The sequence below is a fragment of the Solanum verrucosum genome, unplaced genomic scaffold (assembly GCF_900185275.1).
Source record: "Solanum verrucosum unplaced genomic scaffold, falcon-dt-bn FXZP01000020.1, whole genome shotgun sequence".
In the NCBI taxonomy this organism is placed as follows: domain Eukaryota; kingdom Viridiplantae; phylum Streptophyta; class Magnoliopsida; order Solanales; family Solanaceae; genus Solanum; species Solanum verrucosum.
In genome coordinates this window covers 104,789-119,987 of record NW_026019903.1, presented here as the reverse complement: position 1 = coordinate 119,987, position 15,199 = coordinate 104,789, and the positions used below count along the sequence as shown (strand labels likewise).

Sequence of the window (15,199 nt, the reverse complement as noted above, 5' to 3'; positions counted from 1 at the left end):
GAACTCAACAAGTCAGTGATCTCCTAGCTGAGGTCTTTCAACAACCGCCTGAAGATGCCCTGTACTTAACAAAGAAAGAGCAAGTGTAATATCAGTACACAAACTAACGGTGTATTGATAGGATCATGCGGCTATTCCAGTAAGTGCGACATACACAAGTAGCTACAACATATTAATTCACACATATACAGAAAGAATAACAATTTACCAGTTCATGCTCAATATATCAGTTTCACAATATCAATCTCAAATGCAATGGTTAATGATGGTTCTCTCATAGAATCAACACTCAAACTGTTAGTGTGTCGGAACGTGACACCCAATCCAATAATGTGTCGAAATGTGACACCCGATTCAATAATGTGTCAGAACGTGACATCCGATTCAATAATGTGTCGGAACGTGACACCCGATTCAATGTGTATCGAAACGTGACACCCGATTCAATTATATGTCGGAGCGTGACACCTGATCTAATCAACCACAATCACAAACAAAATCAGCACCACAATGAATCACAAATAGCCATTTCATTAGATTCATTTTATATTTCCCTATTCACCTACGTGCATGAATACAATTAAGCACTTAGCAGACATATATAACACATACGGGAAATCAAACCATCACTTACCTCAAAATCAAGCCCGAACGCTCTTAAGGAACTTGAGCTTTCCCTTTCCAGAGTCTCTTAGCTTGTTCTTGGTCTAAAACAAGTAATTAATGCAAATGATCAATAATAGTGGCCTAGTTTACCCGGATTATATCCAAAAACCAATCCTTGGCCAATTTCATGATCCTAACACCCAACTAGCGCTTTTTCCACCATTAAATTCAAGTCACCCCCCCCCCCCCCCAAGGATAATAGCAAGGATTATAAGTTCTAAGAATTAATTTACGAATTAGGGGAGTAATTGACTTACCTTAAGCGCGAGGATTAGTGAAAAACAATAAAAAGTAGCCCTAGGTCGCCCCTTTGCTCTCCAAGAACGAAGTTTGCAGAAAATAATATTTTTGGGACTTTTCCCATTTTTACTTGCTACTGGCCCGTCATGGCGGGTTGCACGGAGACAAAGACTCGTAATTTGTGTTCAAGTCCCTATTTCACAACATACCCTTAAATCTTGATGTTCTAAAATCACTATTTCGTGCTAAGATCAATTACGAGAGTTTTACCCGCTCGAATTCGATTCCGTAAAGCCATACAAGCTCCTTATCGTTTTGGCTATCAACTCAAATTATCAAGTTCATAATCACCCCCCCCCCCCAACCACCACCATCCATTATCGGATTACCCTAGACCTCACCTAACTCATATTTCGTCCAAGTCCGACATAGGTAGGAAATTTCCAAGTTACTGCTCAGAAGTTTTCTGGCCCAAATTCCTTCCCACTAGCTTATCCATAACGACAGAAACATGTAGTTATATATGCCGATTCCACCAAATTTAAGGGATTTTTGTAATTGGAAAAAAGTAGGGATAAAATGTAATTAACTATGAGATTTGTGTAAATTATCCATTTTTAAACTCATCCTACCGTGTAGTTCACTCGCCCTTAAATAGATGACACGCCAATTCCATGTCACATTAATTAATAACATGTCATAATTATCTTCATTAACTATTGTTAGAATTATTGACCAAAAGTAATAAAATTTTAACTCCAAATAGCCGCACTCTTGACCTAATCGCCGCCACTCCTCTTCTCCTCTCTCCATTCCCACGGTAATATAGCTAGAACCCACCAAACTGCTGCTACAACTCCTCTTGCCGGCGAGACCACATATACTTTCTCCCTCACCATCTCCACCTCCGCTGCTTACCCTCACAATTTTCCTTTCCTCTTTTTCCAACCTTCACAAATCCAACAACTTTAAAATAGCTGCACCACCAACTCCAGTTGGTAAACCTCTTTGCTGCCATGACCAACTCCTCGCACCCTCACCCTCCTCGTTCTCCTCTCAATTGTCTTCCTTTCTATGCACCACCAACGTTCCCTTGTGAATCACCAGAGATCGCCTCTCCACGCCATCCTCTCAATGTACTAGCATGCCCCAGCAAAACCCCTCGTTACGGGTCCAACTAATGCTCTCTCACTCCACTGCGATTGGGATTGACTATGAACTTCATCAAACACTCATGAGTGAAGAAGAAGATTTGTTTTTAAAATTTATTATTTTATTCTTTTATAAATTTAAATATGATATTCAGTTTCCTCAACACGCGTGTGATCACACATTCTCGCCAACTCAATCATCTGAATGTTACACAAATATGATGAATGATCAAAATGATTTGATATATTGTGTTTTAAAATACGTACCAATATGCATCAGACAGTTTCGGCTATTATGATTTGCAAAAAAAAAAAACAAAGAAAATATAGAGTAAGGTGTAAATTACAACTATGTACTTACCTGTCTACTTACCTTGCAAATTACTCTTTATGGTCAGTTTCGTATAAAAGCCCTTCTTCTCGCATTGAAAAACCCTCACTGTCCCCTGCTACTCTCCTGCTCCGGCGGTGAATTTTGAACAAGAAAGAAGTACACGAGCTGCCGTAGCTCCGGTAGCAATGTCGACAGGCTTTTCATTCTCCTCTTCTTCTTCACTCTTCTCTTTCTCTTCAAACTCGTCTTTTTCCACCACCCCCTCTGTCACCGCTACCACATCGTCTGCTTCCGGTTCTTCCCCATTTCCCTCGCCCTTCTCAAACCCTAACCCTAACCCTAACCCCACCTCCTCTGCTCCTTCTTTTGGCTTCGGTACATCTACTACTTCAGCCTCTTCTGCTCCTTCTTTTGGCTTCGGTACATCTACTACTTCAGCCTCTTCTGCTCCTTCTTTTGGTTTCGGCTCTAATACCGGTGCTTCTACACCGTCGTTTGGGTTTTCATCTAGTGCTGCTTCTGGTTCCAGTCCCCAACCAACTCTATTTGGATCTTCTTCCGGTTCGGGTGCAACTTCAAACCTATTCGGATCATCTTCCGGGTCGGGTATGACTACGAACCTCTTCGGATCCACTACATCTGCAAGTGGTTCGCCGTTGTTTGGGGTGAATTCAGCTAGCGCCGCTGCGAATTCATCCCCTTTTGGGTCTTCACTGTTCGTGTCTTCAGGTACGCCCTCGCCGGGTTTGTTTGGGTCCAGTTCGGCTGCTGGTTCAAGTTCGGGCATGGGCTTGTTTGGTTCTTCTCCGTTTTTATCATCAACTACTGCTTCTACTGGAAATGCAGCAACTAGTGCTAGTACAACTCCGTTTTCTTCATCTCTATTTGGGTCTTCTTCTTCAGCATCATCTTCACCTTTTGGATCATCTTCAACAGCTCCTTCATTTGGTTTTCCGTCATCAGCGGCCTCACTTTCGTTTCAGTCGGCGTCAAATTCAGCTTCTTCTTCACCTGGACTTTCGTTTGCCAGCTCGGCAGCTGCCAGTTCCTTTTCTTCTTCATCTGTATTTTCTTTCCCTGGTGCTTCACCCGCAAGTTCAGCTTCTTCTGCGCCGGCATTTTCATTGTTAAGTACTTCAACCACCACTTCCGTATCTTCTGCACCGGGATTTTCGCTTGCTGCTGCATCAACTAGTTCTGCAGTGTCCTCACCAGCATTTTCATTTTTGACCTCGAGCTCAGCAGCATCAGGTCCAGCATTTTCATTATCAACGCCCACGCCTAGTGCAGCATCACCTGCACCTTCATTTTCTTTTTCCATGCCTGCTACGGCTTCGCCATCCCCATCACCTTTTTCAGCTTCTACTGCTTTGTCATTTTCGGTTGCAAAAGGGGGAAGCTCTGTAACAGCTTCTGCTGCTTCTTCAAGTGCTCCGGTCTCAAAACCTGCTAGTACTGGGTTTTCAATTTCTTCATCGCCTTTGTTTTCAACTGTTACTACCCCCACCAGCATTTCTACAACTGCAGCTGCTACTGGAGCTTCTTCTACAACTAGCGGGACTGGTTTATCTCTGACATTTCCTGCACCCACCTCTTCAGCTTCAACAACTAGTGCTGTTGATACATCTCCGATTGCTGGGTTTGGCACCTCTGCCCCATCTACAGGTTTTTCATTGTCTAGCAAAGCATCTGCACCAGCTTTATCCTCACAGCCTCAATCAACTGCGGCTGTGCTAAGCTTTGGTAAGGTGTACTCATACCTTGTTTGAATATTGTGTTGTATATGTTGTAGCTGCTGTATCATATGATAATTAAACTTGATTATTGGATGGAATATAGTGGCCGGCATACTTAAACTGAGCTTTGATTGGTTAATGAAGTGAAATTTGTTGTTCTGACTTTTTCATTGATTGCAAAGGGAAGTCCATACCCATAAAGGTGGCTTAATCATGCATGACTTCGATTTTCTTCTGCTGTATAAAACATTCCCTTGTGGTTAGAGAAAATGTAATTAGAGGCAATATTATTGAGGTGATATTCAGTGCAAATTTCCCCTTCATAAAAAAAAAGATAATTGAGTACAAATTCCTCTCTATTCTTTTCAGGGACTTTTTATACCTTAGTAGGAAGGTTCTCAGATATTCTGCTATTTCTTGATAAATATTGTTTTAGGTGATTGAGATAAAGATGTTCAAATTATGACAGGTTAGCAATTTATTAAAACAGCGAGTTGTTAAAATGTTAGAGCTCCCTCCTAATAGGAAAGAGATTCTATAGTAAGATTATGCTGAAGAAGGTAGTAGCTTGAGAACTTGACTATGATATAGAGTTGTGTAGACTGTAGCCTATAATGTTGCTCCTATAGCAAAGCTGGGAAGCATCCAGTTGGTGACGAGCTGCTAAGTGTCCATTGTACTGTGCTAGTCTGCTAGATGTACTAGCCATAGCCATAGTCTCTGCCAAGTGTACCATGCCGCCTTAAAGTGAGATTGGTTCTGTTGATATGAAGTCCATACAGCAGATGTGGAAATAAACAATCCAGCCATGCTGCAATAGGCCCAATTGAGCATCTGTTGAGTTTGAGGTTGTTGCTGGAGAGAATGGGAGCTCGAAGCAGTTGGAAACTCTCTGCTGACATGAATGATCTAAGTTATACCTCCATATCCTCCAACTCTGGACAAATTTCAAGCAAATAAGATGACATTTCTATGGAAGAATATCATGAACAGTAAAACCACAAAGCCAGAATTTTGAAGTTAGGTGGCTAAAGTAAAGGCAGCCATGGCTGTGCATCACACCCTAGGGACATCATGTTATGATGAACTGCAACTCATGAAGACAAAGGACTGCTGAATTACCTAAAGCTGCATTTCAAATGGACTGGATGCATCACAGAGTTGAAAAAGTTGGCATAGCTTCCAATATCAGGAACATCTGATAGAGTAATGAGTTAGATGACTTGGGTCAACACGTAAATAAAAAACAACAACAACTATGCCTCAGCCCCAAACTACTTAATGTGGCTATTTGCTGATTGTGTCACTCAATTTATACCCTTCAATCCGATAATTTAATATGTTGGGGAACTTGTAAATGCTGCAAAGAAATCTGCAATGAATGTGGAAAATATGAAGTGGGTTTGCTTGAGTTGGACAAAGGTTTTACTAGATATAATTTAGGTGAAGGGATGATGAACTGCTTGTATCTCCTTTATTTCCTTCACAGAAGTAGTGCTAATTTTGTTCTAAGTGAAAATTTTGCTGTTTGCCATAACTCTCAATGTTTTATCGTTTCTCCTCTTGTTTGTTGATTTAAGTAAACTGGAGAAGTAACATGTGTGAAATATTGGTTCAGATCTTACTGGAATTGTCAGTCTTAGATTCTTACAATCACACAGGATTTAGGTGTTTGAGTGCCTTGAAATATTATTTGCCAAGCCTGATAAGTGCTTTTGGGTTCATTAGTTTGGTGGTACACATATGGTCATATATATATGCACACTTCCCCCACACTTATTTGTTGGTGCTCTGCTGCTTCTAAGCATCTGCTTTTATCCCCTAGATGTTCCAGCGCTGTACACTTGTAGGGTTTAAATGTCAGAAAATAGGTCTATCTTGCAACATCCTTTTATGTGTTGCAATAATGTAAATTGTGCATATTTCAAAAGTCTAAGCAGCATAGATAGGAATAGTTATAATGACTGAGCCTTTTGAAGCAATAGAGAAGAAAAGTTCTTTCTATGGTTGAGAAAACTCAAAACTTTCAACTACTACAGAAAATGTGTCATGTATTATGTCTCTGTGCCTGTCCAATTTTGTTGCTATATTAAATGAAAACATCTTTATGTTTGAAAGGATTACCACTAGTCTCTTAGCCAGGCTCATTAAAGTTTTTCTTTCAATCATGGAACAATGCACTTCACCTGTCAGAGATGTGCTCCTTCCGTTCACTTTTACTTGTCCTGTTTGGACTTTGCTCGCACTTTAAGAAACAATGATTGATATGGGTATTTTACCACAATACCCATATGAAATATATATATATATATATATATATATATATATATATATATATATATATATATATTTATTTTTATTTTTTTTAATTTTTTTTTGAAATAAGTAACTTTAAACATGAAATGTATTTTTAGTATAGGGGACAAGCAAGGAGGGGGAAAAATAGAAACACAAAACAATTTGAGTTGACCTGACTCATGGAACTGAGGAGGAACAGTTTTGAGCTTAAATGGACTGTTTAATCTTAATCGTATAGCACTAAAAACTTAATCTGTTAGGAAAGAACAACATTATGAGATCATATGGAAATCTCTAGAAGAACTTTATTAGTTCACAAGGACCAATGGTGGTAGTTTGCTTATACTAATAGCACATTGTTTATCTTCTGTTTAGAGTTGCTGTGATTACTGATTACAACGTCAATGTCATTTCTAATAGCATATTTACCATGTCCTGAAATATTAGTCCATGTTTGCTCCTCAAGAGTGTAACAAATCTTTGAACTAGCTATCAAATGTATTTTATTGTTATTTTGATGAAATGTTGTGGATTGTAGTACTTTTGGTTGTTCACAAACATTTAAATTTTATTCCCAAAAATTGAATTATCTACATCCCATTTATTTAAGATCAAAAGTGTGGTCATCTACCTTACTCTGTCCTGCTTCCATTTTCCAAGCATTTCCAGATATAATATTAAGTGCCATTTGTTATTTTTTTTAGGTGTCCCAAGCACAACTTCTGCCACTGCAACAAGTACAGCTGCTCAAACATCATCACCCTTGACTGTGGCTTCTAGTAGTGGGTATGTATATTTTGATTGTTTAAAGTAAACTTATACTTCTCTTATCTTACTGAAAAAAGTTCCTGGGTTTATGCCAAGGAATGAAGAGAGTTTTGGGGGATGAAAAGTGGAAAGTGAATAAATAACATTGTGACTGCAGTAAATAGTTTATGAGCTTACTTCAGCTTGTGTGTTTGGAATGAGCAGTATTTTTGGCTTTTCTTTGTGATGTTGCACTGTAGTAATTTATTTCAAAAGAGCTTCTCGTACTTTCCTATATCAATTGACTTTCAAACCGTAAGGCCTCTGGCTTCCAAAGATAGTGTAAAGCTCTATCCAGGTGTTGTTAGTTTAATGTGGCTCGATGGTTTCTTATGCTATTGTCTATTTTACAAAAAATCTTAAAATCTTGTAAGGAAGCATGGCTTCCTTTCTGTCATCCTGAAACAATTGAAGTCAAAACTCAAATTGGAACATACTAGGATTACAAAGTTTAACTTTTGGAGCACCCACAATTTCCCTTCAAGTATTGGCAATTGGGTATTATGCTTCAATAAAAATATGCGATTGGGTACTATTGGTACAGAATTGTGTAGGTTATGGTTTTCTGGCTACCACCTGTATTGTTTTCCTACATTAGTAAATTCATTATTCAACCCACCAAAAAAGGTCCTAGACTCACAAAGAAGTCAATGGAGAAGAAGAAACTATAAAGTTGCAGATTCTCTATACTGTTTACTGGTAATTGGAAATTTATTGAATAATCAGCACTAGTCACAATGAGTTCCCTCAGAAAGTAGAATTTAGATGTAATAATATCAAATAAAGCTCAATTCATCTGTTGTGGTGGCTATTTTATTTAGTAAAGAGGAGAGTCTATTGTGAATCAGGTATAAAGATTTCTTCTACTTCTCTTTTCCAACTCATGCTAACCATGCAAAAAGAACATTATTTTGAGAATTTTATGGCCACAAATTAGGAATCTATTCATCAATTGAGATCCAATCTTGTTGTGACCTGCTCTATGTGCATTAGTTTGGCGTTGAACCTTATTTTGTTTGCCCCTTTCTCTACAGGACTACTTCAACTTCTACTGTAGTTGCCACTTCCACACCGAAATTACCATCAGAAATTACAGGAAAGTCTGTAGAAGAGGTAACATATGTGCTAAATATTGGGTAGTATCTTTTTCTCTCTTTCCCCTTGTTAATCAATTCTAGGGTGATATAATGCACGTAGCTTTGATTTCACATGTATTGAACGATGAACTTCCTTGAATATGCTGAAGTTTCACTAATTTTTGTGGCTGAGTAATGTTTTAGCCAAAAATTAATAATATGAACATACTTCACGGGGGGGGGGGGATAGGTAATAGAGACAGTGATTTCAATATTTATTGGTCAGTTATCCAGTTTTTCTCAGTGAATATTTCACCCATTCCCGTTTCTTGTTGAGGAATTCACATTGTTCCTGTTTATTACACTGTTACATATGTAACTTATTGCGTATACCTTCTTTCAATGAAAGATCATCAAGGAATGGAACGCTGAGCTGCAGGAACGTACTGCAAAATTTAGAAAGCAGGCTAATGCGATAGCTGAGTGGGACAAAAGGATCTTGCAGAACCGTGATATTCTTCTCAAACTTGAGGTAACTTGAGATTTATTTGAAGTCACATACTTCTTTGGAAAATACCCAAATTTAATTCAAGCTCTCTGCAAATCCATTTCTATTCTGTAGCTGCTGCATTCAATAAGCTCTATGTCATTTTTCACTTAAATTTTTCTATGCAATAGTTATGTAGGCGTTTCCTGCTAAGAGATCAACTAGTATTTCCAAGATTAATAATAGAGCACTATGTTCATTCTAATTGAGCTTTGCTGCTAAGTCTTTGTCACAAGAGTTACTTGTAACCTTGTTCTTTAGTTGCGTTTTTTCCTAACATACTTGTATAGGTTGTACCTTATTTTTCCTAGGAAGTTTGACATATGTAATTACATTGTTATCTCAGAGTGAAGTTGCAAAGGTTGTTGAGACACAAGGCAGCTTAGAGCGACAGCTGGAGCTAATTGAGACTCATCAGGAAGAGGTTAGTTAATTACCATGATCTTTTCCTGCAATTTGAGTCTTTATTTCCCGATCTAATGTGTATTTGTCATGTAATTTTTAAAGAATTCCATGCTTATGTTATGCCATCCGTGCAATTTTAACCAAAAGATTGTTGGTTAAATAGTATTTCAGAGACATACTTTTAAATATGCTAATCTGGTTGATGTTTCTGGAGTGGATCTACTGATATTCTTTGATACCCAACTCTTGCATACTTTCTTGTGCCAATGTACCATTGGAGGAAGCTGTTATTAGCCAGTATCCAGAACTATGCTGTCCCAGTTCCATTAAGGTCGCTATTTGAATCTTATCCATTCTGTTCTGCCTAGTTCCATTCCATTGCGGTACTAAATACTTTTCCTTTAAGACAAACTAGTGTTTCTCTAAATCTTGTACTATCTTGAGCGTTTAACTAGTTTAATCACAATTAGTTGGTATTGTTTCAAGTTCATATAAGTTTAGATCTTCTGGATCTTCCTAATCTATCATCCATGGTTGAGGATTGAATGAGGCAACATCACTTTTTGCCTTGTATATTTGATGAGTATAGAGTTACTTTTGCGTGGATCTTTGCTACCTATTTAAGCCAGTGTTTCACAGTCGCTACTTGCTTGTTTTGTTTCTTGTAACTCCTGGTTTGTGATTTCTAGTGATTGTCATTTTAAGGGACATATACTATGGTAATAACTCATGACGTTTATGATATTCATAGGTAATTGACTTTGTTGATTCTGTGTATACACTATACTCTAACTTGTTATAGAATGATGTCATAGCAGAAGTTCATTCTCATTTTTCTCACCCTCTGTTAGGTTGACAAGGCATTGCAAAGCATGGAAGAAGAAGCTGAGCGAATTTACAAAGATGAGAGAGGAGTGATTCTTGATGATGAAGCTGCAGCAACAAGGGATGCAATGTATGTGCATTTTTGGATAATCTTTTTTGCTTCTTGTTTCTTTAAAGCCATGCATAATGATGGCCTTTTAAATTCATATCCAGCTTGTTGATATTGTGAACTGCAAAAATCTCATACTGTTTCTTTTATTGGAGGTGGGGCATTAAATGACCTAAAACTAGTCTTAAAAAATGCATTTATGTTGCCTTCTTTTGGTTTCATTTGCCAGTTTAGAAGGTTAGGGCGTCAGGCCATAATAGATAGCTTAAAAGAGAATAGAATTAGTAGCTATATATCCGTTTTCTTCTTATTCATACTTCATAGTCTGAACTCTGACGTGAAGTATCAACTTTCACTTGGATCCTTAAATAGTTTTCTATTTTGATCTGTCCTGTAGTTACCCCAGCAAATGGAAGCAAGATAGTCCATTAGCTCTTGCAGTCAAGAAATAAACTTTATTTTTTAATCCTAGATTCGTTCTACCTTTTTTTTCATCTATATCCTCCACTTGGCCATATTTTAATGCATCCAGTTCTGCGGAACTGGTGTAATTTCAGGTATGAACAGGCTGAGTTTGTGGAGAGGGAAATGGAGAAAATGACAGAGCAGATCAAGTCAATCATTAATACTTTTAATGCTTGCCAGGTCTTGTACCTTTATTTCTGCTCCTGCCTCTTACCTTAGCATTATGATTAGATGGTGTAAAAAATACTATATGGTTTTTATAAATTCTTTCTTTACTGTTTTATTTCATTTAGGGTGGAGAACTTGAGGCAACTGATGGAATGACACCGCTTGATGTTGTTGTACGAATCTTGAACAATCAATTGAGTTCACTGATGTGGATTGATGAAAAGGTGAGCATTGCCTTCTCGTGCTTCTTCTGGCTTTTGTTTCTTTGCCTATTGCATAAAATGAAATCAGAAGGAAAAGAAAGTAAGTTGGACTAGTAACAATGTCATTGGACTGGTGAGAGATGCGTAAGGAAAGAAAAAGAAGGGAAGTCTTAGTTTTCCGATTCGATCTTCCAGATAATCTTATGTGACAAAAATGGTGATGTTCTGTATGAGTCAAGAATTTCTGTTTCTGGGAAATGCATATTGTCCAAGGAGACATTGCTATTCCTAATAAAGTTTTTACTCTCTTTTGGTACAGATGGGTATCTCCCATATAGAAAGGAAACGATTCTATTTTGGTAAATGCATATTGTTCAAGGAGACACTGCTATTCCTGATAATGTTTTTACTCTCTTTTGGTATAGATGGTTATCTCCACCACTATAGAAAGGAAAAGATTAAGAGAGAAAATTAGTTCATAAAGAAATTTACTCTATGTGGGTTACTAGCAGCTGTTTCAGAATTCAGCTGGAATGATACTCGTCTTCCCTTTTGCATTTCTTTTTGGATCATTTTGTTGGAATGGTACTCTCTCTTTTTTTTCTTGATTTTCCTTGATATAGTAGGTAAGGTAGGGTTTGATATACTCTTAGAAGAAATTACATCAGAGAATCATCGATCTTGCAGGGTTAAAAATATTACTCCACTAAGTTACTAACTGTTTGATTCATATACTCGTTTTAAATTCGTAAGCACAAGAAAAACATCTATAGCCGGACTAGGTTTTGGATTTAATTCTTTAAAGATACGCAGATTCCAGTTTGAATACAGTATTGCCAAAAACAGCCTAAAAAACAGATATAGGGAGGAGGATCACCACCTGGAACTATCACTCTGATGAATTATAATTGCTGATGTGAAATCCTTTTCTTGTGGGGCCTGTGGGTGTAGTCTCCTACACCTACCTTGTTTAGGGCAAAAAGTCTATTATGCCTCTTCCTCCCTACTCCCAAAAATTCTTATGCTCCTAGATTGTACTAGTGAGCTAACCAAATTCTCTTAAGCTCCATCCAATTTTATTGAGGTATTTATTAATTTATCATAATACATACAATACCTTGACTTGAGAAGGAAAAATAATTGCTATTCTGCCATTTCATCATCAGTTTATCTTTGTAGATCTGTTGCTTCTGTTTAGGTACAACTGAATTAATACCACATAGCGAATGCTGTAGGATCTACGATTACTGATACTGATTAACACGTAGCCTACTTTACCATAACAGATCTATTTTCTACTGTTCATTTGTGAATAGATTTAATTTTGTTGAAGGCTTCGTCTAGATGCAATTTCAGACTCGAACCCTCACCTTTATGAACTGAATAATATAAGATCTGAGGCTGTTCTAAACGTACTCTTGGTTTACCTGGATGCTTTCTTTCCTTGTATATACAAAGTTAATGATACCATTTCTACATTTGTTCAGACTGAAGAATTCTCATCTCGTATTCAGAAGCTTGCAAGTGAAGGGCCTGCTGCCAATCGTGAATCAACTGCCCCTAAATTATGGTTGACTCGATGATTGTCGTATTGGTGGTGTCAACAGGTTTCATGTCAAAGTATAAAGCCAAGGGCCTCTGAATCTTTTATGGATCTCGTTTCTCCTTCCTGCTGTGTATGCTATTAGGTTAAAGGGAGAGATGTTAAATCTTGATTCATTTCAAAGGCTTTACATCTAATTAGTGATTGAAATGCTGAGATCTCTTTTTTTCTTTGAAATGGTGCTCAAACTCGTGTGCCTTATCTTTGCTTATTACTGTCAAGACAAAATGATGTTTACATAAGAAATACAAAAATTAGCAGGACTAAAAGGTTGAACCAAGTTTTCTGTTTGCTGAAGCATATTAGTTATGGTTTTGTACTTTTGTTTGCTATGAGAGTATGAGCAGTGCAGACTGAATTGATAACCCCTCCCTGCATTGGTACCCATACAATTTGGTGTGGGGAGAGTGGTTGAATATGATTTGTATCACAAAAAGGTGCCTTAGACTAATGCTTCAAAGGCAGATAAATTGAGAGAGAGGGAAGCAACTGCACAAATCATAACATCTGAAAACTATACACAAAAAGCTTTGTTTTCTTCCGGTGTCAAGCATGTAGCAAATGAGTCGTCGTGTGATTTGATGCTGATCAAGTTCCTTGGGTTCTTGTGACGACCACAATCAACAACAAAATAACTGATAAAAGGAAAGAGGATCTAATCTTCTCTTCCAAGAGATGAGAGAGTTCAGAAGTGGGTTTTTCTTTACTGTCTGGTTCAAATATATCATGGATTATTTCACTTAATAATGATCCAAATGATTGGAGCAGCTCCGCGATTCTGGAAGTTGTGATGCCCATAATCCATTTCACTATGAGGGATCCGATGTCTGACTCCCCAGTTGAGCTTTGTGATTCTTCTTCTTTTGCTGCATATAGGAGTAGAGAAGAAACAGTGAAAACAACAGCTTCTCCTAACAATACAGAAAACTTAACAACATTTTATGACCAAATAGGCGAAGCATTTGGACTCAAAAGGAGAAAAAGAGAAATTATAAACTGGTGAACATAGGAATTTCCTATCATTTCTCATGGAGTGCATAAGGGTGTTGATTCTTTAAGTATTCCCATTGCAAATCCAATCCTTTAATTCTAAACCAAAACTAAGCTAGTTGTGTAAGTTGTATATCTTCATTCTCTAGGGAATAACATCAAAATTGGAATACGAAAAGTACCAGCCAACGAGGAGTTAATATAAACCTGCAGATATGACTGAGCCTTGAAGATTCTGAACTGCCTTGTTGCTCATCATGGCTTCCCAAACAGCTCTGTCACAAGCTATGGAACAAACCAATCTCTACATGCAAATAAAAGAGATATATGTCTATGCAACTGACAAATGAAATTAAACATCTATGCTCAATGTTCTTAATTTCTGTAAGTAGTAATAATAGCAGAAATAACTCAGTGTGATGAGATTTGTAAAATTTTCATTGGAAATCACATCATTACAAAGTAAGCTGATAACAACTAGTCAAAATACACACCTGAATTGATGGTTCATTTTGAAGCATAAAAAGAGCATCATAAAATCTTTCATTTCCAGGTGATTTCACCAGAGTCGACTGATAAGGATTTAGCATCGGTTCAACCCAATTCATCTCTTCTTTAGGAGCATAATACCCACTCATAAAACTGCAGTAAACAGTATAACCAACAGAGCTTTAGACATCTAGTTTACAGTATAATATAAGCCCTGGTATTAACATTACAAGAGTTATTAAGTCACGGATAAGAAATAATCCCAACATTACTAATACACTCTATTCAATACTATACCTACATACATCAAACTGTTACTTTTCTTATAAAGTTAAAGATTTTACCTTTGGAGATCAGACATGGCCTTTTCAACCTCCCAGCTACAAGGAACAGAACCAAAAACAGAGTCATAATAAGGAGACCCTTGTGTTCCTTTTTCATCAAAAGGTTCAATATCAAGAATCTTAGAGTTTGAACCATAATCAATACACCTATTCTTAGTCCAAGATTCTCCAAAGGGTATTTCACAAATTGATGATAAAGAAGGGGGAGATTGGAAATTGGAGTCCCTAAGGGTGGGTAGGGTTGGGGTAGTGAAAGAATTGTTGGAGTTTGTACTTGTAAAGAGTGGCAACATGGCTCCTCCTCCCATTTTTTTCCTCTATACTTTAAGTCAACCTGTGAAAGTGCAGGTATCTACACAATTTTCTTGATAAACAAGAAAAAATTAGGTGTAGTATTCTTTGTTCGTATTGGATAAGATATTTTGAGCACTATTAATTATGATATGCAGGCTAAGTTATTTTGAAATTATAATTTCTGGACTAATTTATCTCAATCAGAATTGAGATAAAATAATATCAAGTTGAATGGAATAGGATGAAATATTCGGATAAAATGAAAAATTTGCTATATTATCAACTTATATCGTCTATCATATGCGATATGAATTTTATTTTAGAGTTAATTTTAAAATATCAAACACCAGGTAACAACCAAGCAAGTTAATTTAACTCTAGAATTAATATTAGTCACTCACTCACAAATTAAAGTTACAGTAATTTACAAAGTAGTTAGTACGGCAGTT

General features: G+C 37.2%; 3 protein-coding genes across 4 annotated transcripts in view; 2 read left to right on the top strand and 1 right to left on the bottom strand.

The window, feature by feature from the left end:
- LOC125820905 (squamosa promoter-binding-like protein 8) overlaps positions 1–15,199 on the top strand; it is a 137,761-nt gene that overhangs the window by 74,876 nt on the left and 47,686 nt on the right. The gene's annotated exons all lie outside the window — the stretch shown is intronic.
- Positions 2,460–13,046, top strand: LOC125820800 (nuclear pore complex protein NUP62). Its single transcript, XM_049500241.1, has 9 exons — positions 2,460–4,134; positions 7,130–7,211; positions 8,267–8,345; positions 8,718–8,840; positions 9,202–9,279; positions 10,112–10,215; positions 10,752–10,839; positions 10,953–11,051; positions 12,518–13,046. Exons 1-9 carry the CDS (start codon positions 2,577–2,579, stop codon positions 12,611–12,613), a joined length of 2,307 nt encoding a protein of 768 aa, XP_049356198.1. The 5' UTR covers positions 2,460–2,576; the 3' UTR covers positions 12,614–13,046.
- On the bottom strand, positions 13,189–14,833 carry LOC125820915 (uncharacterized). Of its 2 annotated transcripts, none has more exons than XM_049500344.1 (4): positions 14,457–14,833; positions 14,118–14,265; positions 13,831–13,927; positions 13,189–13,499 (listed from the first exon to the last, which is right to left on the bottom strand). In XM_049500344.1, exons 1-4 carry the CDS (start codon positions 14,762–14,764, stop codon positions 13,222–13,224), a joined length of 831 nt encoding a protein of 276 aa, XP_049356301.1. In that variant the 5' UTR covers positions 14,765–14,833; the 3' UTR covers positions 13,189–13,221. The 2 variants fall into 2 exon arrangements, with proteins under 2 accessions (XP_049356301.1, XP_049356309.1); XM_049500352.1 differs by having other exon boundaries at positions 14,118–14,256; positions 14,457–14,773.